The following is a 24,053-nucleotide window of genomic DNA, read 5'->3' as shown; positions in this document are numbered from 1 at the left end:
GACAAACACTATTCACTTGACTCTGAACGGTGACTTCGGCTCAGGTTGTCGAAATGTCATTCACCAGCAACATTTTTTTTTTCAGAACTACCTTCACCCAGACGATCACACTATACGAACTACTGATAATCCTGGGTTCAAAGCAGTTACTAAGAAAACGAAGATTCGCAATCGCGAAAAATGCGGCGAATAGCGCGGTCCTGGAAGGAAGGAAAAATATTCCTCTATTTTTTACGAGATGATCGATTTTGCACCATAATCTTCTGCTCTTGGGTGCTATTTGAGGAAAACAAAAGAGAAATACTGTCAGCTAATCCTAACAGCTATGAATACATTCCAATTGTCAATACCAGACGCAAAAAAATTCCATGCGACAATAAAAGCAAAAAGGCCATTCCAAATATTATCCCTTAGAACTTGTTTTAACTTTGTCAAGTTAAAGTTACATTCCCTGACGATGCCGTAGATCGGCGAAAGCTTGAAATTAAAAGAACAACAAAAGCTCAAGGCCTCAGTCGAATCGTCTGTTTAACCACTCTAAATGCTACTAAAGGACAACTGACTTCAAACGTTTCAAGGCTTCTTCCCAATACAGGCCCCCTTGGGAAGAACATTGGTTTGTATTTTACTGTAGGCTTAAAGATCTTTAATATTCAGCTAATGACCCACTGTGTTACTTCACATCTTCACGTTTAGCGAAGTTTACCCTGTACATCAGCATCTAATCCAAATGTATAAAACCGCAAAAAATGTTTTATACGCAATTTTATTCTGATAATATGCATCAGTGATAAAGAGCTTTCTCGAAATTAAACCAACCGAAAAAACTCTTTTGATCCCAAAGCTTAATTAATTGTCGAATATAATTTTTACCTCGATATGCAGCAATACGATTATACGATATAAGGAAGAAATGTTATAAAGTACCGTAGTTGTTTCATCCCTTCCGGATAGGAGGCTGGTATACTAGATGTTACCATGGTTACCACCTCACCACCTCGAAAGACACAGAGAAGCTGACTTTATACCCTTTTAATAAAAACGATACATCGTAATATAAACCATTTTGCCTCACATTTTTAATTGCCAAACGTTTTCTAAAATCCCAAGTCACTCTCTGCCGTGTTTAGACTGCATTTCGAAACAACACAAAAATAAATTACACGATGGTTAATAAAAAATTATTTCCCAAATTTTTCATCCCATTGGAAACATAAAGAATTTCCTCTTCTATTCGATATTCTGTTCTCTCGTCATCCCCGTCGTTTGCGATTTTTGATGGTAATAATGATGATAATAACACGTTCCCTGCAAAATAAGCGAACAAACAAAGGTTAGGTAGGTAAAGTCTGCATACGAGCCAAGTGGGCCATCAGGTGGGAGCTTATCCGGGTTTTGGAGCATGAAGCGACTTGGAGTATTTTTAATCCTTCCTGGATGGGACGCTAGTCCATCGGAAAGTTAACCCCCAGCATTAAAATTCGCCGGTATCCATTTACACACCTGGGTGGAGAGAGTTCCTGTGAGAGTAAAGTGTCTTGCCCAAGAACACAACACAATGTCCCGACCAGGGCTCGCACCCGGACAGCTCGATCAGGAGACAAGCGCACTAACCACGAGGCCACCGAAATAACAGAAAAAAAACAACGAACAAACAAAGGAAGGCAGCAAGGAATGAACGAACGGGAGAACGGATGAACGAAAATTAAAAGATGAAACAAATCCTGTTTTAAAACCTTACAGCTGGTTGGGGTAAAAAAGATTCCATAAGAAGGACTTTTGTTCTAATCACTGAACACGTTAACCAAAGGTGAAACAAAAACTACAAACAGTTCAGGAGTTGGTCCCTTTAAGTTTTCTACTTTGACTCAATAAGGGCTTACCAAAACATTTCCCATGATCCCCTATATCAGCTGATTGCCGTTTATTCTTCCGCGAGACACTCGCCTTCCTCATTTTCACCGTACAAGCATGCATTGCAGTCTGAGGCCAAAGGTGTCCCACCGGGGCTACCTCTGCAACCTACAAGAAGTGCTTATTATTAACGACTTTTAGCTAACTCGTAGAAGTTTTAACACCGTCACTGGCGGTATAAACGATAAGTCTTCACCAAGAGACTATGATATTTTCTTGTCTTAATTTAACTTTAACCATGAATAACCAACTAGCTAGTCTTAAAACCAATGATCAGTTAGGGTTCTTCAAGAGACTGGGCAACAAATTGTTCAAAGCGCGCGGTCAAACTTCTACGCCAGTTCCGGTTTCCGTTGCCTGGGAGTTTGTAAGAATTTGAGGCAAAAACATGCAAGACATTTGAAAGTCAGAAATATTTGTTAAAAAAGAAGTGGTAAAGCAAATTACAAGCTAAGTGAATAAGCATTAGTAAGCTCTACTAATAGACAAAGCTCCACCGGCCTGGCTTAAAAGTGGAGGATTTGGTAAGAGGCAGTTTGGTAAGAGGCAGTTTTGGCGGGAAACGTTTGCGGCGCGGTTGACTGCAGCGGAAGATGGTACATTATGTAAGTTGTTCGTTTCAAATCGCCAATATCTCAAGTCTCTGTTCTGGTTTTTATTTTTCTGCATACCTTGTGCGGGATCACATAATTCGTGACAATCTTGCACACATAGGTTTGTTTTTTCGTCTAACTTTGTGTCACCGCGACATTTGACATTGGACAACCGACGCGACAAAACATGGACGTCCACCACCTGCACAGGATCCTCCCCGTTTCCAAACGAATAGAAACGAGAATAAAAAGGGTTTTGTGTGTCATTCATGGTGAGGAAGACGTCGCGGTTCTCTGTGAATCCCTGGCTTTTTCCATATTCAATCAAAGTTCCCTCTGGTGATTCTTTCACACACACAAAGTAAGACTGATAAAGGATGCCATTTCCCAGACCGACAGCGTTGATGTTAAGGGTAGAAACCATCAGCTTTTGAGACTGTGAAAGAAATAGTGTTAATGTTTACGACGTAAATATGTTATTCCGAACCGTTTTGCTTTCTTATATATCCTAACAAAAATCTAGAAAACGAAAAGGGAGGGGAGCCTGTGAAGCACGGAAGAACTAGGATAGAGATCCTGTTCACAATAACATTCAGCTCTCCCAATATGTTTCTCTCAACCAACACTCCACGCTCTTTATATTACCAGAGTATAGTTACTTCTGTTCGCCCATTCTTCCCTATCTCATCCCCCTCCCCTAAAAAAAAATGTTACCTCTATGGAGAGAATTAGAAATAGTTCTGAATTCTGCTGAGCAACTTTCCATCTAAGTTTCTTTTATCAATTACGCGAGACCATGGAGGATACGTGGGAGAGTACGATAGGCTAAACAATACCTCCCGTTCGGTTTGGGTTCTATTACCAATTAACTTTAAAGACGTTTCAACAAGGGAAGCCCATGATATAGTATGGTTTTCATCCGCGTAGCTACTGAGAGCGACAAAAAAGAAAGCCAAAAAAAAAAAAAACCGGTTTAAAATCATGGAAGTATAATTGCCTAATGTATGTTGTTAACAAACCTTGTAAATCCCAACGCCATGCGAAGAGATTTGCACATAGTACCAAGCGCTTTTGTCGTTTGGAACCGCGGAGAAAATGACATATGCAGTTCCTTCAGTTACAAGGATGAAATGCAGACACTTGCCCTCTTCTTCGCTTGGATCAAAACGCATTGCATTGGACCATTTTACGTTGCATGGAACATATCCAATCACTTCATCTAACTTAAAAATCTCGCTTCCAGGCCACTCCACCCGAGCCATGACGGAGTTGATATTTTTTTCTGTCAGGGACGGCCAAGCCCATTTGGTGATTTTGAAGTCTTTCTCATTCAAAATGAGGAATCCAGTCGCAGCGTCGTACCTTAAAATCGTAAAATTCTTCTGGTCACTTATAAAGCCTTTCACTGCAATAGGGGCCGCCTGACCTAGCAGTTTTGAAATCCGGAGGTCGCGGGTTCAAGTCCCTCTCTAATCACTAAGCTGGAGTTGTTTCTCAGTAGACCCTAGTTCAACTCCTTGGTCATGCTTGTAAATAGCCAGTTGGTCTGTCTCCCGCCATGCAGTTGGGGATTTTTAAGCCTACTAAGTTATTTGAAATACTTTTTCAGTTTGAGTGGCATGTCTGGGGAATAGCTAGTTTTAGCTAAGCGCATCGACCACTATTAACACTCAACATTTAACCTTTTTTAACAAAATGGCTAGCTCGCTCCAGCCTATTTGAACAAACTTATTTGACTACACTTGTCAGTGATCAAGTACGCAGCTAAGATCTGCTGTCTATTCCCACCACAAAATGGCTTTTAATGGGGACGGATCAGCAAACTCGGCCCCACGCGCCTCGTTGGCAATCATCTCACATCCAAAGCGTGCTCGTGGAATAATTGTTATTTTTACCTCAGAATCATGCCAAGAATGCATATCCTACGATCGTCGCCCTCAACATGGAAAGATCCACCCCAGTTACAAGCTGATTTTATATCTATCCGGTCAGCACTCTCACCACTGAACCATCTGCCTCTGTAGAATCTAACGTACTTCTCCGTCTGTGGTAGAAGTCTTTCTAGGCCATGATATCTACCGTACATGGCCTTGTCATGGCCAAAGATAACCTTAAATGTTATCCCGTCTTGCGTCATTGCTTTCCAGGACGGTTTGGAGGCCTTTTCTTGAAAGTTATAGTTCTTCGTCTGACATCCGGGTTTTCCGGATGGAAGACTGACCTCCGTGGCTGAAATGGGACCCTGTATAGAAATGTAAAATATGCAGTCAAGAATAGGAATATGAATCAAACACGTTACTAAAGTATTGAGCGCTTTCACTCGCGTGGCCAGTAGATATAGCCACCGTGACAAAGTGCTCACAAAAGAAAAGAGTTAAACTCCCACAAGATTGGTTTAGTACACGAACTTGACCGCCATTTCATTGTTTATGCTTAAGATAAAACTACTACTACTGGCGAATGACTAAATAAAATTAAAAAAAAAAAAAATGAATTAAACATTTGAGGTTGTCATCTAAGGTAGCTAAGTTTACTGCTTGCCTACACCAAATGATGATATAATCATCAATAATGCCAGTTTCAGCATGCACTGATTTCATGGTCGGTAAGGGCATTAACAAAAAAGAGTAAAGTGAACAGTTAATTTGTAGGCTTCTTAATTATCAAAACGGCTTGTGATATCTTAGTGGTTAATTAACTTAGAACAATAAATTCTTAGTTACATATTGGTTTATACATGTCCTGATAAAACCTGCAGAGTTATTTACATAGTTACGAATTAATTCCCCAATATCAAAAGCGTTAAGTTATTAGCTCAGTATTTTAGTTTTGAGACTCTGCTTTATCCCACTCTTGATTACCTCTTCCATATAAACACCAATAGCTCTTTCCAGACTGTTTCTTCTCCGCTCGATGTCGTACATAAGGCTTTCTCTGTCCAGATACTTACAGAACTTTCTGACCGTGGTGCCATTAACTTTGACTTCATAGTAATTCTCTCCGGTGTCTGGATCTTTTTTGAGGCTGTCCTTGTGCCCTTCGCAGCCCCAATCTCTATCATCTTGAGGGAAAAGAGAGTGTGCATTGAACTTTAGTAGGTCCGTGATGGGCGCCAGCATAAACTTGTATGGTTTTGGGAAAGTGCGGATAGACTCGAGCCATTGTTTCAGCTCCGTTTTAATTGTTGGCGAGTTGAAATCAGTGATGAGGGCAGCTATCTCTTGATCTCCGCCTTCTGCTTTTATGGAGGTTGAGGACGTCTGCTTCTGCTGTCTCTGGCTGGAACTCTCATGCGTCTCCGTCTTTCCATGAAAGCTTGCAAATAAGCTTCTAAACTCTACTTCCATGACTTGACTGAACGCTTGCTTGCTTGAAACTTGACTAGCGTCCATCGTCTTTCGAATCTGAAGGCGGCCACCAAATTTACCAGATGTTATGTAATGCGTTCCCCAACGAAGAATGAAGTTTTCTGAGAAAAAATAAAATGGACAAAAGTGTTTACTTCTGTCAGATAATTCAACTAGAGTCAGTTGAACTTTTTTTAAAAAAAAAAACATATAGCAAGACTGACCTCAGCATGTCGCTCTATCTACGTTTAAACGTCGTCAACGATCGCTCCAATAGCATGTACCGCGTGGTATTAAAAAAATGTGGATTGACGGCAATTTTGTGGGGATTTCGAAATCCATAATCAGCGTATGGGAGGGATTGGTTATTCTTACAGGAAATCACATTTCAACAGGTCTCGTGCAATTAAAATTACGGCATGCACTCTGGTCAAAGATCGTGGATTTTGTGCCATGGTGAAAAAATTCATGCATGCATGTTACGCTAGACTCCAACACTGTGACCCAGCCCAACTTTGGGGAGTCAAAAGCGATAAACACCAATCTGCTTTACAGGAGAACGAGAAGCTAAATACCTGAGTAAATGGTCACTTACGAAATTTCATTGCAGCCCCAGGTGCAAAATAAGACAAGGGAAGTTCCATAAATTCTCGAAGAAAGTTAACGCTAAGATCACCAGGTTTCACCTCATCCAGATAGATCTCGTACCTAAAAATCAAAGTGTTCCAAGTTAGACGTGCGTTTTTAAGTTAGTTGTATCCCTAAGATAATAAAGGGGCGCCATAGCAAAGTCATTAAATGGGCAAAGGGGCCCCTTACTGAGCCTTTAAACAACGAGGTCTAAGACCTTCTACCTTCAAAAACCGTTACAAATTGACCAAAAGGTCCTTTCGTCAATTCCCTTTGACGTACCGTGACAGTATAGGTACACTGCATTCCTTTTCTATAAGCTTGCGTGGAGTACACCTTTAAATACTTGCAAGACACAGCCGTGGAGTACTTTAGTTCGAGATATTTTGAAAGGGCTTTTGGAATCGGATAGGTGGCACTTTTCCCTATCCGGCCTTTTCTACACTGTGGAGCTCATTAACTCTGTACCCTTTGAAATAACTTCCCCTTGAGTAAGGTACCCCTTTCGGGGGAGAGATCTTCACTGCAGTACATTTCATTGTAGGGTATGGCTCCCTCCGGAAATTCAGCTTGTACCAGTGCATGATAATTTCCGAGCAATAGATTACTGGAAGGGACCGGGTTTCCTTGAAATTTGCCAGTACCCATTAAAACACCTAGCAGGAGATGGTACCTTGAGACTGTACAATGCTTAGATAGAGACCCCTGGTAGAACCCTCTGGTAAAATCGAATTCCCCACTATCTTGATCTCGTTTTAATCTTGACCTTACAAATTTTTGGAATTTCATGTAAAAGTAAAAACTGTTGAAGGAAAACCTGTAAATTTGCTTACCTATCGATATCAATAGAAAACAAGGCCATATATTTTTGAGTCCCTCTGAGTGTAGAACTCCCCCAAGCTTTCTTCACACCAGCGTAAAATCCAAAGATTGAGCCAGAAATCCCTGACTGTTGTTGTAAAGATTGTTGATACTCCTCTCGACTATAAAATGTCTGCATTGTAGCGCTGGTATCGTAGACGCCATGGACATTCATTGTGTCAGGAACATCGAAGTCGTCATAGCTAAAATGAAGAGACCAGTGTACAAATCAGGCCTGTATAATGATAATGATAACGATAACGATAACAATAATGATAACGATAACTTAATTTAACGAGGAAAACCCTTTACAGTCCTGGACTGAGTATTACAACAATAAAAAAGTTATAATGAATTAATCCTTGTAAATGCTACTGTTGATATGAAACATAGCCGACTACCTAAGCGTCCAGGTCAGTCGCCCGTTGTTTTGTCCCATTTTGCGCAATCACCATCGCCCACTTTTCACAATGGAATCTAGCTGCTACAACCATGGACAGTTGGGTTGGAAAATGTGCAAAATCATAACCGTAACTGACCCACAGAATAAGTGTCAGCACCCCCATTCCCCTTTTCAGAGTCAGGAAATGGTAACATGACAGAACTTGTTTGAGATCTAAGTGTTTTTCAACATTGCACAGGGGTGAGGAGAGGAAAAATGAGTATAGAATGGCGTTTTCCAGCCCTTGTGACCAAGCTTGTAGTTTAACAGAAACTCGTGGTTTTTAACAGCTGATGCAAACGAATTACTGGCAATCGTGCAGACCCATGTATAGTGGGCTCCTGCTGAACCACAGTCTAGGGACAGTTTAGACTAAGGTAAATTTCATGTAGAGTAACTATTACACAGCTTCGTGCAGTTAGGCGAATATCCTGCAGAATTGTTGGACTTGCCCCAGTCCTACGCATTGTTTATGCTCGTCACGCAAGATTTCTTCCACGAGGAAAGAAACATGTCATGCGCCCAAAGCTATCAATATCAAGCTATCCGTTTTACCGTGACAGGTAATGATATTTTCCAAGTGCACTTTCCACAAAAGTATTTAGTATCAACAAGAGATTATGATCCTTCTCAGATCATATTCTCTTAGTATCGATTATGCATAAAACAATTTACGTGGCTCTTCCTGTACAGTCTCTCTGCACAATGCTCATCTTGCGTGACTCTTGGCTGTCATCCCCGCGCCCATCAAAACCGACACCGATGAAGGCTGCACCGTCAATCAAACTCTAGAAAATCAAGGAATGCTAGTCAGAATACAATACGTTCTCAGGTTCTACTAAGTTCTGGGGGGTACTCCCAGAAAGGTTGGGCGGGGATGTGCGGCCCGCTTCCCAAAACCCTTTATCCTGTAAGACCAAAATCTGGAATTTTACCTGCCCTGTTTATGACCTGACCAAAACTTCGATACCCTATTTAAGACCTGACCCTTAAATCAATACGCTCTTCTAGACCTGCTTTATAATTAGTTCCCTAGTTCAGACCAATGCTAAAGAAAATGTTCATATGCTTTATTAGGTAGGATAGCTTCTTCTCAAAAAAAAAAATACCCAATTCAAGACTAGAGTCTTGAATTAGACCAAAATGGCCTATATCGATACCCTATTTATGACCAATACGGCTGAAAAACCATACCCTTTCGGGCTGCACAGACCTATATACCCTATATAAGGGAGTAGCCTTCCTCCTTCTCTGGGTATTAGTGCACACTTAATGCTGAGGTTTGCTAATCCTAGAAATGAACATGGCAAATCTATAGAAGAAGGCGCGTATTTTGATGGTGTTGCAAAACTAAAGCTATGACATGATACATCTATATCTTTTCATATATTTGCGCCGAGTATAAAAATATTCTCCCGATCGAAATAAACCTCAAAATCACGCTTTGTTGTGATGATCTGCCACGACTGGTGCCACCTTTGTCAAATCGAGTCATTTGGAAGCCTTTTATGAGAAATTTGGAGCATGAGATCTAAGATATGCACGGTTATCGTGTTGTTCCTAATATGAATAAACAACCCTGCAGCGGATTTCAGATGGACTAATCTTTAAAGCAATTTAGCAAAAGTGAGTCACATGACTACTACACGCTTATATCATTTAGTAAAGAGAGCAAGGGTGGGTCCAGAGCCCAGAAATAAAAAAAAGGAAAGTAAAATAGGAAGTAAAGAGTACAGAAATCGAAGGCGAAAAGCAATAAGTGAAAAAATCGAATCCCCAGATCACAAGCACACCACGGCTTAAATAGCAACCGCCACTCAACTAGTATTTTTCCACTTACATGACAGAGGGTAGTCTCCCAAAATGCTTCGTAGCAGGGATCCCCTGGTTGATAGTTTGTTCCAAAACAACCATTCATTAATATACCACCCACCCCCATGGGATAGATAAATGGTTGTTCGCCAGCTTCTCCTTCAGGCTTCTCATCTTCACCTGTTAGCTCAGCATCGATGTGAAAACCAGGCGGGACAAATACGTCCTCCGTCTTCCAACCTTTCTCTGGTTGAATATCAATATCCATCTAAAATGAAAAAATGGTAACATAATTATTAAGTTACACCTATTAACTGGCAATTAGCACAGTCACACATCCGCACTCCAATATAAGATCGCATGATTCAGAGTATCTACAGCACCGGATGAACGTGACTTCAAATATTAGCGTGTAAAACACACCCAAAGCAAGGATCGCCTTGTGAGCACTTTTGAGTTTGAGTGTCATCCAGGAAAGAGCCCAACTCTAATTCAATATTATAAGCTTAGGGTTATATTTCTCGTTATTCGTTTCCAGTCGTATTGCCACCCTTTGCGCCAACCGGCGCTATGGGGATGGGTGAGCGATTCAGACGCATATAGCAGTGGCTTTATATGTCTTGTGTTTCAATAAAGAGGTGTTGAGGATATATTCTCGTTAGCTTTCGGATCTAGCTTAGTCTCTCACTTTTGCGTTGACAAACTCTTCTCCTTTCTGCTGCTGTTCTGCCATTATCTCAAACTGTCTCTCGATAGCTTTTTCGGCTATTTTCCTTCCCATGTCCTTCATATCCTTGGATCCTGCCAACCAGTGCTACCAAATGAATAGTAAAACAACGAAATTGTTAAGCCACACATTTTCCACTTCGTACCGAGATGGCTAAAAACTGCGTTATGTTGTAGCAGACTGTTGGATAAAATCACTATCAGTATTTTTTTTCAGTACAACTAAATTATTAAGAGCTCCGCCACTTTGTCAGCTCTGTCAACTCGAAAGTCATAACCGTTATTCATCTGTCTATTTATTTATTCATTTATTTATTTCTTGAAACATAAGCAGGCGAATATTAACGTTAAAAGCCGACGTTTCGGCGTCATCGTGACACCATTCTCAAGGCAAAGTGAATAAATAATGCGAAGATTTGATTTCTGTATAGTCTCTACAAATTAGCATAATAACAAAGGATCACAAGTTCTATCTCCTTAATTTATTAATTTATTTATTTATTCACTGAGGTATTATTTGTTATCCAGTCAATGCAGAATAAGAGAAGTGCCTAAGTGTGCGCGTGCGAGAGAGCCTGTGTGGGTGTTGTCTACGCGCGTGCAAGTAAGCGTGTGCGTGCGACTAAGCGTGCGCGAGCGAGACTATGAGTGCGCGCGCGACTAAGTATGTGCCCGTGCGAGTAAGCGTGCGCGCGTGCAAGTAGTCGAAACAGCAAGGAGAATAATTGTTTTGAGGTTCGAAGAAAAAGTTAACATTATTATACTATACTTCTTCGGCAGATTCATCTTCATCGCCTGAACCTGATTCTTCCCCTTCCTCTTCTTCTTCTTCATCGCTTCTCACTACCAAACTTGCACAAACACACAAGTACAAAACTATAATTAGCTTGTACTTCATGACGCTCAATCCTGATAGAAGAAAACCGAAACAAAATTAGACTGGTTGTTTGCATTAAGGTGGTTTTCATTTCGAGCTAAATAATTAGAATTATTATATATCATCACTATGCTTAGTTCTACTCGTGCCAGTTAGTCAATAAATCGAAATTTCAAAGGCTGAAACCAATTTTGACTGGTTCACACTCGGGTTTCCCGCGCTTCATGTCGGCCACACGTATTTGCTTCAAGTTTTGATCAGTTAACTGAGTTGTCGGGGTTCCATGTTTGATGAGAGTGATAACTCTGGCTTTGACCATTCTATTCTCGATTGAGAAGGTTTTCAAACGCTATTAACTGGTTATCTGTTGGTTACAATTCCGTAGTTATTTCATCACGTAAAATTTGATGGAGTTACATTTGATAGGGTGAGCATATTTGCTGAGAAGGAAATTTATATATCTATTCCACAAACTGGCAAAACCGATTATAAATGTGGCTACAGCTTTATAAGTTAGCGCTAGTTATCTACTCTCTAATATCCAATGTCTAGTATCTAATATCTTCTACCACCGCTAGTATCATGTTTCGTAATATCATGTTTGTGTTCCATATATCCCAAAAGGTTGAAAGCAAAATGTATCCCTTTGTTTCGCATAGTGTTTAAGAGACATCGTTGTCTAACTTAAAGCTGTTTCAGCCCTGTTGGACGTAAATCAGCCCGGTAAATCAACTGCATTTTGGAAATATAAGAGATTTCATGATATGCCGCAGTGAAAAAAGAAGACATAAAAAAACATGCCATTTAAACTGCTGGAATGGAAACGAATACTCCAACTCAGAAACTGTGTTATAGGTATGTTTCAAAGGATGAAGTTAAAATTGTCATCATACAAACCTTAGTGAATACAAAGAGTTTGGCGGCTGGCAATGCATTTGGCAAACTTATTATTTCGGATGATCAAAGTATTATTGCTCTTACCTTTCTGTGGACGCGCTTTCTCTGCAAACCTTTGGTTTCAGCTGATCAATACTGGCTCAACATATGAACATTTACTGCAACGCTGTCATGAGAAAATTCTTTTTCGAACAGAGACATTTCCATGGTTACCAAAGAGAATACAATCACCATGTATGGCAATTTTGCAATCACACGTACTGCTTGCTAGAATCTGCCAATTAAACTTGTATTATAAAATGAGGGTTTATAATTTTCATTTCAAGACAAAACTACAATCCTGGCAATTTTGTATTGTAGAAAAGGTTTTCTTTGCATTCACTGTCTTTTTCATATGTCACGGAACGTCTGTTTTCCACACAAGTCACTTGCCTTATGAGAACTAGTAAGCAACAGCAAAGAAAAGCATTTCTCGGTCGAAAAATTGCTCTGTTTTCCATTGTGCGCGCAAAACGTGAGGATAGATTATTTCGCAACAGGAGATATATTTGTGGAGTAGCTTAAAGGCAGGTGAATTAATCATAAGCGGCAATTGGAAAACGTGAAGGGTGTAACAATGGGCATAAAATTTAATTAATTATGGTTGGTCACTACTCGCACAGCCAAAAACTAAAGGTGCAAGAATTCTTTTACCGTTTTGATTTCACCATGCAGTTATCGATGTAAAAAAAAAAAATAGCAAGAAACGTTCTTAGAGACTACAGTTTGACGCGAAATATTCGAGGACTATACCGAGATCGTGACATGCATTGCTAGGAAGCCGCTCTCCAGACTTGTGGCACCACTCAGGGACAATGAAGGGAGTTAAATCGACGAAATAAAATTAAACGAAGGTGTTTAAAGAAGCCAAAACATAACGAAGGGTGTTGAATTTAGCAATTATCAGTTCAGTTCAGTCGTCAAAGCAACGGAAAAAACCAGATCCGCCTTTTCACCTCTCTGAAAAAGGTTAAGCAAAGAAGAAGAGAATAAATTCCTTATCCAAGGCTTAAGAAAAGCAAGCAGCTTAAGAAAAGCAAACAGGTCCGTCACCATAACAAGACAAGAGCATTCCAGCATGAGATCTGAGATCGTCTTTTTGTATCGTGCTTGTCTTTTTAGTTTCATCATTATTGTGTCGTTTTTACGCTGTTATCTAACTCCATAAAATTAAGCGAATTAATCAAAAGCCTAACAAATAATATATTTTTTTGGTTGTATTGGTATATTCAATTTTCCCTTGCTTGACATTGCGTGTGAGAACTGAACGAAGGGTGTAAAGAATTAACTTTGGGGCGGAAAACTGCTCAAAGGCATAGACCTAGCTGCGCCGAAGAAAAGTGGCTTTGCCTTTATAATTTACAAGAATCGTGATCCAGCGGAATAATTATTTGGTAATAAGTATTAATGATTTCATTACCAAGTAGGGAGGCAAGAAAATGTGCGTGTTAGGTAATAACAACTAGTTTTACACGGTCTGTAGAGAGCGGTATATTTATTAGAAAAAGGCATTTCAATTCTGAGCTCAAATCTGTTTATTTCTCCAATTTTCTCTTCACTCTACCTAGTGTTACGTTCTTCGTTCTGTTCGATGTGATTTCAAACTAAATCCTGACGCATATGGATGGCCATCTAGTGGCAATTTTGAATTATTTAAAAAGCTAATAAAAATAATTGTCCATAAATAACAACTACTGAATATAGCAAGTGTCGATACAAATTTGGTCAAATTATATTTGAAAAGGAAAAGAAAGAAACCCCAATAGTTAAGAAATCCATAAATAATGGTTTTTGGATATTCATTATATGTTCATTACCATGGACACCTTTTCGTTTCTTTAGGCATCTAAGTGAATTTGTTAAAATACTATAGTTTTAGTTTTAAATTGTATCTAACAAGGTGCATCAAAAGCAAACGCATCACGATTTCAAGGAAAAAAGGTGAGAGAGAAAGCTAGAGCAAATGTTTGACGTACAGGTTGTGTAATTTGAATCAAAGATAAAACACCGAGTTAAGTGGCGCGAAGTTGCTGACATGAAATCTAAAGTTCAGTTCTTCAGTTGAAAGATCCTCACTCACTGATTTTCTATCGTTCTATTAGTTACAGATGGTTCATTTATGTAGGAACAAGTTCACCTATGTTTAGAATTTACAGCGCCGAAAATATTAAGAACACAAATTGGAGATCCCTAGCTTTAAAAGAAATTGTTATTTAACTTATCTTTTAGGTACTACCCGGCAGCCGTATTTTTCGGTTGCCTATTAGTGTAGAGGAAAAATATGTTTCTAACATGGAAAATGTCACGGTTATTGCTTATAAGATTTCGAATTAAGGAAAAAATGACCAATATTTCTGATGATTAAAACTGACAAGTCAGGTAGAAAATTTAAGTAAAAGACAGCGGCAAGGGATTCGAGAATTTCGCTGAAGAGAAGGTTTCAATAAGCTGAGTGCAGTGGTTATGGAATTTCGTTTAATGTATCTCGTTACATCTCACGCTCTGCTAGATACCAGCGTGGCATGGCCAATTTCTGAGGTCAAATGGCAACAGGAGCAGAAACGACACCTTTTCTCAGGTCTCCACTTGGAATAAAACACTTCCTTTATTTACCTTGCAGAATGATTTGCTCTGATACAGACAGACAAGTCAAAATTTAACAATTTAGCAACCACACTCTATGCTATATTTCATTCCACAAAAGGGCAAGAATGACACGTTAATTTTTCACTTTTTAAACGTCCTTTGATATTACATTAAATAACTTCAGTTTGATTTGCTTTTATTTTTAAGGCATTCGGACAGGATGAAACGATTGAAGATAGCCGCTGTCTTCATTGTTGCCTTTCTTCTGATGCTCGAACAGAATTTTGGTGCTAAGATCCAAAACAGGGATGACTCTGATGGCCAAGAATATGGATCATCAAAACTAAGGAGGTTTGAAAGAGGTGCTGCGGTAAGTCATTTTTCGGACTCCTAAATTGCCATTTCAAGATTGAGCCTGATAGCTACATTGTAAATATTACTGTGTGATGTTAGTTTTACCTCATTTCTGGTCGTTGGTGTGCTTTTCTATTTTTAACTGCGAGCAGACATTTCTTGCCCCTAAACCTCGCCGGGGGATAATGTAAGCGGAGGAAACGGGTTGGCAGAATCACCCTTTTATTACGTTAAATAGTTTTCAAGTTCAGTGTAGGTGTTCCACGCAACTCTTTTACTTGGACAAAATAAGATACAATTATTATTCAGATTTGATTGGGAGATGCTTTGAGAATGGTTTTCACTTTATTGTCAAAAGTAGTTTCCATTTCCTTTGGTTTTGTATTACCATGCTAAGCGATCGGCTCAAAAAAACTCGGGCCACTTTGTTATCCTCGCTCGCACTCGCTCGCACTCGCTCGCACTCGCATTCGCACTCGCTCGCACACGTTTTCCCGCGCTACACGTCAGCTACAAGTATTTATATCGAGTTTTGGTTGGTTTACTGGACCTCGGCCTTCATGATTAGCCACAGTGATTTTGGCTTTGTTTGTACAACATTAAATTAAAACCTCATGTAGGTTAATGCAGTGATTATATACTATATAGAGCTATTCATTAAAATAGTGAAAATTGAAATCCATAATTTTATATATTATAATTATGGTTGACATAACAATGGGCTAACAAACCAAACAATAACAAAGAAAAGAAACGGCGCCTCAGAAAATTATTAAATCTAACCGAGAAATTATCATCTTTGTTATTAATTAGTTTGTAGTCTTAATCCAAAGGTGGTGCAGGAACGCTCAGGCTGGAGGAGCTGTAACGTATAGGCCGTTTGCGTCATATTAAAAGCCCTGTGGTGACCGGTGCAAGCCATGACATAAACACTCTCCTTTATTAATTAACACCTTACGTGTATTTCCCTTCGTTTAGGCGGCGGCAATGGCAAAGGAAGTCGGGCAGAAAGCGGTACAAAAGCAGTTTGAAATTATGGAACAGCAGCAAAACAAAGCGCAAGAATTCATTGATCAAAAGGTGAAATCTCAGTTGGTAAATTCATTCTGGCTCTTTATATTTTCCCCTTTCACCTTCCTCCAAATCAAATGACATCAAATCAAATCAAATTAACTTACAATTCAACCCATCTCAGTCAACTACTGATTACACAGATTACAATACATAATTTGCTCTTTTTAACCGAGTTAGAGGTCTGAATTGGAGAATCTTGACCGAGGTCTGTACACACGACCAAGGTCGAGATTCTCCCATACAGGCCGACTACACTGAGCTTGGTTAATAAGATGTTTATTATCTGGCAAACAAGAAAAATTTAATTCGTAACTGGTTTGTACTAGCCGACATTTTGCTTGTGAACGGCGATGAGCTGAACTTCATTCCGCCAAAGTCTGCTCGTCCTCTTAACTTTTCTTTTCTCATTAGGCTTTCTGGCACTTAGCTTCCATAAAATATAATGTTAGAAGAAAATAGTCAATATTTTTGCCTTTTAGTTTACAACTTTTTCACCGCAAAACATTAGATGCCGGTCTAGATGGAAAGATCTAGACCGCTTTCAATATCGATTTCAGCCAATCAAATTCGTGAATTCGGTATTTACCAGTCCTGGTGAAACACAGCAATATAATAAAGATAAATATAGATAAATCATCACATTAAAAAAAATAAAGAATAAGTATAAAAAGTGCGGGTCTTGATTGTCAAAAAGCTGAAGGACGTAATTTACATTCTAATTTGAAACTGTTAGCTGGAAGTTAACGTCGAACCAGAGAAAGGATGGAAGACAGAAGATTTGCTTGTTCCAGCGGGTTTCCACATCGACGCAGAGTTGACTGGAGAAGATGAAAAATCTGAGGGGGAGACTGGTGAACAGCCATATGTATATCCAATGGGGGTCGGTGGCCTATTGATGAATGGTTGCTTTGGAACAAACTACCAACCGGGAGACCCCTGCTACGAAGCGCGTTGGAAAACCACTCTTTGTTTGGTAAGGCAAGCTGACATTACTTGATGAAGTGCGATCAAACGATTGCCAAAAACGGCATAAATATAAGAACAATTACACATCAAAGTAAAAAAAGTCCTATATTTGTGTTGGTTTACTTCAGACGTTTCGTAATTTGGCATAAGGGGTGGAGGGAGGGGTAGGCGCTTCCTTGGTGTCTCACCTAGGTCCCCTTGTGTTGTTTGTTTATAAATTAAAAGTTTGTCTTTCTTGTTTCATTACAAGAGCTTAATCGACGGTGCAGCCTTTATCGGAGTTGGGTTTGATCTCCGAGGTGATTATAGCCCGGAGTCACGAAAGATGAGTATTATTCAGAGAGACTGTTCAGGAAGAGCCACGTAAGTACACAACCACATCGATCTTTGAGGATTAATAAATTACGGAGATGTGAAAATGTCTCTTTATATTTGAATGTTTATTATATTTTTAAAATTGGTAATTCTAAATTGTACTAATGTGCTCAAGATTCCGTATCAGTCGAACACCATGCTAAAGCGAAGATGCCGTTACAGTTGACGCATTCTGGACAAGTCTAGGATAATGATTAAAATATCGTAAAATATCATTCTCGTTTAACTACTGAGAACACTCCCAGCCTTGAAGTAGCCAAGCTTCCTTGTTTGAGATTTCAACCATATCATAAGAAGGTGTTAAACTTCAGCATCATATCAGCAGGAACCGAACGTGACTACTTGAAACTGACTTTCTGCCCTTAATTTATAGCGTGCAAGAATGGGGCAGGGTAACGGTGTTTTTCGTGATAACCTAGAAAAATAGAATCAGCCCAATGAGGAGAAAATAAGAAGGTTCTGCTCCCTTTATTGCAACTGATTGATAGAACTTATTACAATATTGACACGCTTCTCTCATCTTTATTCAACTTTGCATTTCTTAGGTATGACGATTTTGATGTTCCTGACACGATGAATGTCCATGGTGTATACGACACCAGCGCTACAATGTTGACATATTACAGTCGAGAAGAGTATCAGCAATCTCTACAACAACAAGCAGGAGTGTCTGGATCAATCTTTGGCTTCTACGCTGGTGTGAAAAAAGCCTGGGGAAGTTCATTTCTCAGTGGCTCACAGAAATACATGGCAGTTTATTCGATCGACATCGATAGGTAGCTAAATATCCGTTTAAATTAATCTCCCGTGTTCATTATAATAAGCTACAACAGTCATCAGATTTATTTCATGGGTTTTGGCGTTCTCGTGCAAGCGCCATTTCTGGAAAAGGGAGAGAGAGCTCCCATGAATATGTGTTGAAAATTCAGATGGTTGAATCACACAGGGAGTTCAGAACGTCCTTTCAAAAGTGAGTTAAATACGAAGAATAAATGTTTCTGCAGGATAAGATTGATCGCGTATTGTAGAAAATGCATTGAAAATTCATTAGTTTAAATTAAGGAAATAATAAGCTAACGGTGTTTGGATATCTGATGTAAACAGCCATTGATTTTTCCATTCTATTTCTTGGTTTTCCCCTTAGTTCTAGTTTAGATTGAGAAGATGTATCAAATACTCTCACCACGTTTTGATCCTTCGAAGTTCGTCAAAAAATACTCCACTGCGCGACGTATTTTTAACTCCCTCATCAGTGTTTGGAAATGCGATGAGACACTGTCTCTCGTTTTTGATATATTACATCAATGTGAGTCAAGAGAGACGCACGCCATGTCTGTATACTGGGATTGAATTTGACAAAGTCCCTTTACAATGGGAATACCCTTGCCTCCTGCAGACCGTGCGTTTACTCTCACGTTTCGATGGAGTTTGAAAGATACAAGCTAATCTATGGGTTCTTTCTGATTGGCACTGATGAACAAATTTCATTTGAAAAAGGCATAGACGATTTACACTAACAGCAATCCCGACATTTTCTAGGTATGAAATTTACCAAGATGAGGTCAAACCAGGGGGCCTCAATCTAAACTTTCTCAGAGAGTTTATGGATCTCCCACATTCATATTTAGCGCCCGGTGCAGCCATGAAATTTCGTAAGTTTTTTGTTTGTAATAAGAAATTTACTGACCTATGCCATAACTAATAAGGCTTTAAAATGAAACTAATACTTGCCGTTTAACTCTTAGCTATTGCTAAATAAAATGTACTGTAGAATGTGTTGTAAGCCCGTATTTTAATTGCTCCTGTTCTCAAGCCCAAATTTTTAGATTTAAAATCATATTAAAAGACTAAGTGATGCTATTATCCAAATTATTTCAAGTACTAAAATTGAAGCAGCATGCACCTTAGTTGGTTTTAACATATATTTTAGTGATACTTTGACATTGGTTTCATGTTTGAATTTCTGGTATACATTTTTCGAAAAATGTTTAATAATATTAATGATACAATGTAATGCTATTGAAGTGTTGGAACTCTAGTCTACAATTTCGTTCTGCAGAGGACTTTATCCTTCGCTGGGGAACACATTACATCAAATCAGGAAAATTTGGCGGCCGCATGCAGATTTTCAAAACAATGGAAGCCAGCGAAGTTGCCAGTAAGGAAGAGTTTAGTCAAGTCATGGAATTTGAATATAGGAATTTGTTTATGAGCATCAATAATAGACAAGAAAAATCGGAAGAAAGCAGCGAAAAGACTCAGAGTAAAACGTCATCTACTTCCTTTACTGTAGAAGGAGGGGACCAAGAGATAGCTTCGCTTATTTCTGATTTTAACTCGCCAACTATTAAGGCTGACATCGTGCAGTGGCTTGAATCCATTCGCACTTTTCCAAAGCCATTCAAGTTCGCTCTTGCGCCAATCACGGACTTGCTGAAGTTCAGTGCCCACGCCCTATTTCCCGATGAAGAGACAGACTGGGGCTGTGAAGCACATAGTAGGAACTTAAAGTTAGACCCAGACAGCGGGGAAGCTTACTACGAGATTACAATCAATGGAACGAAGACCAAGAAATACTGCGAGTACATGAATCGTGATGAACTCATGACTTCAATAGAAAAGAGGAGAGCAAGTTTAGAGAAAGCCATTCGTGTTTACATGGAAGAGGTAATGGGAACTTGACGGGCCCTTTCAAGATCCCTATCAGAGGCCTTTTTTAGGCAAAACGTAACAACGTTCAACAAAATGAATGCATGCCATTAACAGAAAGAGGGTGATAAAATAAGTTCCATTGACAATTTCAAGTGCTAGTTTTTCTGGTGCTGTCGAACCCATCCTTACGGGCACCTCCATGATACAGAGACCTCCATATCACTCTTAGCTCACTTGTTCCCAGAGAAACTAGAATAACTATTTTCTCTACCGCTTTAAGTCGGACACTTGGCTCTGGCCCTTTCTAAGTTAACATTGACGATTGTGATAAAGATCCACAAGAACAGTGTCATTAATACTTATTTCTTGAGAACAATTTGACCTGATTTCCTAACCGCCTTGGTCTGTAGTCAATTTAGCCTGCATGATTGTCGGGGAGGGATGCATGTACGTTGTATAAGAAATTAAAGTTCTCAAGGAGAGAATCAAACACTTTTTTTGGATTTTTCGGCCTTGCAATTGGTCGGTCCATATTAGAAAAATGTTGTCCGAGGTCTTGAGTACGGATCGAGGCAATCAGGCAATTATAGGTCAAATTGTTCACAAGAAATAAGTCTTAATATTGGCATAGTTCTTGTAGATCTTAATCACAATCGTTTATGTTAACTTATTAACTTCCAATGTACTTTGTTGGCTTCCAGGGCCCGATATCTGTCTCTGAAATTAACTTGCCCGCTGGAAGTCCAGGATGCCAGACGGACAACTTCAAATACCAGCAATCAGCTGGAAAACTTTCTTGGAAAGACATGACGGAAGATGGGAAAGTTTTTCTTGTTATCTTCGACATGAAAGAAGATCTTACTGGGACTTTCAATGGTGCCAGAAAGATAACGGCTCAGATGGAAGTATATGTGAAGTACTTTTATGGAACATGGTTTACAGGAAGCTCCTATGATGACTTTGATGTGTCAACAGCCTGCCGTAAAGGTGAGGGTAGCAAACGGAACGTCTGTATCTTGGGCATGGTTTTGACGTACGATCCAGAAAGTGGATTTCTCAGCATGGCTAAAGATGACTTGGCAGTTTCCAAGGAAGCTTATCCAGATCTGACCATGGACGAGGATGAGTCTGACTTGCTAGTGGCACATGCGGAATGGCCAGAAAGTCGTGTTTTTGAAGTAGATGAAGTGATTGGTTACCTTCCATGTAATGTAAAATGGTCCAACGCAATGCGTTTTGACCCAACAAGTGATGTGGAAGGGAAGTGCATTCAATTTACCGCCTCCTCGAAGGGAACTGTCTTCGTAATCTTCTCAGTCATTCCAGATGACAAAGATACTTGGTACTATGTTCAGATTTCTCCTCATGGCGTTGGGATTTTCAAGGTATATTATTTCCAAACCGCTGGGAATGGGCTAAAGTTAAATTTTGAGAGATTAACTTGGGAATAGTGATTGTATGTGATTGTAAGCATCAGGCACTAAAGGAATAAGTTAATGTGCTATCCTTTTTAATCTGCTGTCCATGAATTATATTTTGTAGAGGCCAGAAGTTCATTAGTTTTAATTTATAAGAGCTTAAAAAGCGTCACCCTCATTTAATAAAGTTTGATTGATTGATTGATTGACTGACTGACTGACTGGCTGACTGACTGTTGATTGATTGATTGATTGATTGATTGATTGATTGACTGATTGATGCAGGCTCAGAAGTTAGTGGTTTCAACAGTCGATGTCGGGGCAGTTGGACTGGGCTCCACTATTCTGTACCAGACCTATTTCGTATGTTTGAAAGAAACTTCCCACCGCACTGTGATAGAATATGGGAAAGGCAGAGGATCCGCTGAAGGCGGCGACGTCTTCCTTACCATGATCGATGAAGAACACCCTCTCTTTGTGCGATTTTATTCCTTTGGTAACGGCGAGGATCCTCTCGACATAGTGGACGCTCATATTGTTCTTAGAAGTCTGCTGAAAGCGACCTGCAGAGGGGACACATCTTTGGATGTCGTAAGCAACATGTGCTTACAGAGCTGTCACGAGTTCTGTGATCCAGATCGAGGTTTGTTCGCAGTTGAGCTTTTAATAACATACTTACAAGAGTAGCGATACTTCTTGTTGCATTCTTACTACAGAACTCATGATAACCCCTGGTTATCTAGAAGCCGCTTAGGATTTATGTTGCAGGGATAGTAGGCAAGTCGGTGTACACGAAGCGGATATTGGGTCATTTCTATGATGAAGCAGGGACAGTTTGCAAGAGTAGGTCAAATTGTCCCTGCTTCATGATACACGAATTCAAACCAGCTGAATTTTATGCAACAGAACGTTTTCCCAGAAACTGGCATGTCACTCGACGAAAATTGTCGCTGCAACATACACCCTAAAGTAAATGCTAAAGTTCTAAATTAATTCTGGAATCTTGGTTTAAATTATAGATCAGCTGATTATATCAGGTACCAATTATACTTTTTGCGCTTGCGGTTGTAATATTTGTTACCGGGTAGTCAGAGCTCTGGACTTGAAATCCGGAAGTCGCGGATTCGAGTCACCCTCTGACTACTAACTTTTGTTATTCAGTACGAAACAAAGATTTACGGAAAATTGATGTTGTCATGCATCTCCCTAAAGTTGGTCATCCAATTTACACTATCAACTTAGATGTCGTTTAAGGTCGTTTAAGACCCTTTTCAGATTGGACATCTGCGCCATTCACGCGTCCACTACTGTGCATTTTATGTCCGGGCTCTTTCGCGCTGTTTCCCTACTGTTAGCAAAACGCTATTTCACTTTTAAATTAAAAGAATTTCTTCAAAGGCTTCAAATTCTGACTTTTGCCATGAATTTTTTTACCTAGAAGTTAGGCATTAAGTGCAATTCAGCGGGTGATCGAGTTCGTAATTGTTGAAATTACTTGCCAGATTTATACCACAACCGTACTCCACTCATTTCTTTTACCATTATTTATCATTGAACAGGATGTCGTAGAACTTCTAGTAGCACACCATTAGCAACAGATTGCAACGCATGCCGGTATGTAAAGAACGCACAGACAGGCGAGTGTCTGAAGGAGTGTCCAGCGGAATGGGACCAAATTAAGGGCAATGAATGCTATCCTAAATTGACGAGTAAGTTGAGGAGTATAATTTACTGTTTAGCACTGATATATATTCATTTCCAGGAAACAGGCAGGACGACTCAACTCCGAGAGAGAGGGACTGATATTTTCACACTACCTAAAACATGTACGCCATAAAAGAATAGTGTCCTCAATGTCGAAATTTTTAACCTACGGTGGGTGGGTAAATGTCGATATTGCTCAGAGAGATGCAGGAAAAATAAACAGTAACCTGACCTCTCCTGCTTACATACCGCACAATGAAATTCCGGATGATTACCTTTCACCAACTGAAAAAAAAAAAAAACAAAAACAAAAATAGACGGATTCGGCTAACGTGTTTACATTCTTGTTGTCAACCAATTCAGATCATGTGATGATTCATTTGGGAGGTTTCAATTGTTCCATAATCCCATGCAATCTTTGATGTGTGAAAAATTGCACAATTGTAACCTCCCAAATGATTCATCACATGATCTGAATTGGGTGGCCACCAGAATGGAAACAGTTTAGCCGACTCCATCTATGGCACTTATAATACGCATGAAATAATTTATTCTCCTAGAGGGGGTGAATAAACTCATTAAGTAAAACAAGCAAAACAATGCGTGAAATATTAAGTTCCAATAGGTCACTTTCGACATAATGAGGCCTAGGGGACACAAACAAAAAATGAATAAACATGTCATTCAATAGCTGGTTTTCACATGACGTCACTAAAATTCGAACTACAAAACTATTGATCTTCCTGAGATTTTACTTAAATAATGTATAAGAGCAGCCGAAAACTA

General features: G+C 39.5%; 2 protein-coding genes across 3 annotated transcripts; one reads left to right on the top strand and one right to left on the bottom strand.

Annotated features, from left to right (window-relative positions):
* Positions 1-969: 969 nt before the first annotated feature.
* On the bottom strand, positions 970-12,205 carry LOC145467922 (uncharacterized). Of its 2 annotated transcripts, XM_081451557.1 has the most exons (11): positions 11,095-11,863; positions 10,288-10,413; positions 9,628-9,867; positions 8,463-8,575; positions 7,318-7,548; positions 6,450-6,562; positions 5,369-5,976; positions 4,403-4,749; positions 3,527-3,869; positions 2,586-2,943; positions 970-2,022 (listed from the first exon to the last, which is right to left on the bottom strand). In XM_081451557.1, the coding sequence occupies exons 1-11, from the start codon at positions 11,221-11,223 to the stop codon at positions 1,925-1,927; spliced, it is 2,706 nt and encodes a 901-aa protein (XP_081307683.1). In that variant the 5' UTR covers positions 11,224-11,863; the 3' UTR covers positions 970-1,924. The 2 variants fall into 2 exon arrangements, with proteins under 2 accessions (XP_081307683.1, XP_081307681.1); XM_081451555.1 differs by lacking the exons at positions 970-2,022; positions 2,586-2,943 and adding an exon at positions 12,184-12,205 and having other exon boundaries at positions 2,952-3,869; positions 11,095-11,234.
* Positions 12,206-15,033: 2,828 nt separating this feature from the next.
* Positions 15,034-23,718, top strand: LOC145467911 (uncharacterized). The gene is made up of 10 exons (XM_081451541.1): positions 15,034-15,094; positions 16,057-16,158; positions 16,886-17,125; positions 17,369-17,481; positions 18,039-18,269; positions 19,033-19,145; positions 19,553-20,160; positions 20,847-21,530; positions 21,849-22,206; positions 23,123-23,718. Exons 2-10 carry the CDS (start codon positions 16,066-16,068, stop codon positions 23,398-23,400), a joined length of 2,718 nt encoding a protein of 905 aa, XP_081307667.1. The 5' UTR covers positions 15,034-15,094; positions 16,057-16,065; the 3' UTR covers positions 23,401-23,718.
* Positions 23,719-24,053: the final 335 nt, after the last annotated feature.

Source organism: Orbicella franksi, chromosome 14 (genome assembly GCF_964199315.1).
Source record: "Orbicella franksi chromosome 14, jaOrbFran1.1, whole genome shotgun sequence".
NCBI classification, from domain to species: Eukaryota; Metazoa; Cnidaria; class Anthozoa; order Scleractinia; family Merulinidae; genus Orbicella; species Orbicella franksi.
The sequence above is the reverse complement of the archived record's forward strand: the minus strand, read 5'-3'. Positions and strand labels throughout refer to the sequence as shown.

Bases quoted from the DNA above. Each gene is read 5' to 3' on its own strand.
- LOC145467922 (XM_081451557.1), bottom strand. From the start codon at position 11,223: ATGAAGTACAAGCTAATTATAGTTTTGTACTTGTGTGTTTGTGCAAGT. The intron at 7,549-8,462 runs GTAAATTGTTTT...TCTTCATTTTAG, and splicing joins GACTGTACAGGAAGAGCCAC to CTATGACGACTTCGATGTTC. The intron at 2,023-2,585 runs GTATGCAGAAAA...CACTTCTTGTAG, and splicing joins ATTATGTGATCCCGCACAAG to GTTGCAGAGGTAGCCCCGGT.
- LOC145467911 (XM_081451541.1), top strand. From the start codon at position 16,066: ATGGCAAAGGAAGTCGGGCAGAAAGCGGTACAAAAGCAGTTTGAAATT. The intron at 17,126-17,368 runs GTAAGGCAAGCT...TTTCATTACAAG, and splicing joins GGAAAACCACTCTTTGTTTG to AGCTTAATCGACGGTGCAGC. The intron at 20,161-20,846 runs GTAATGGGAACT...GTTGGCTTCCAG, and splicing joins TTCGTGTTTACATGGAAGAG to GGCCCGATATCTGTCTCTGA.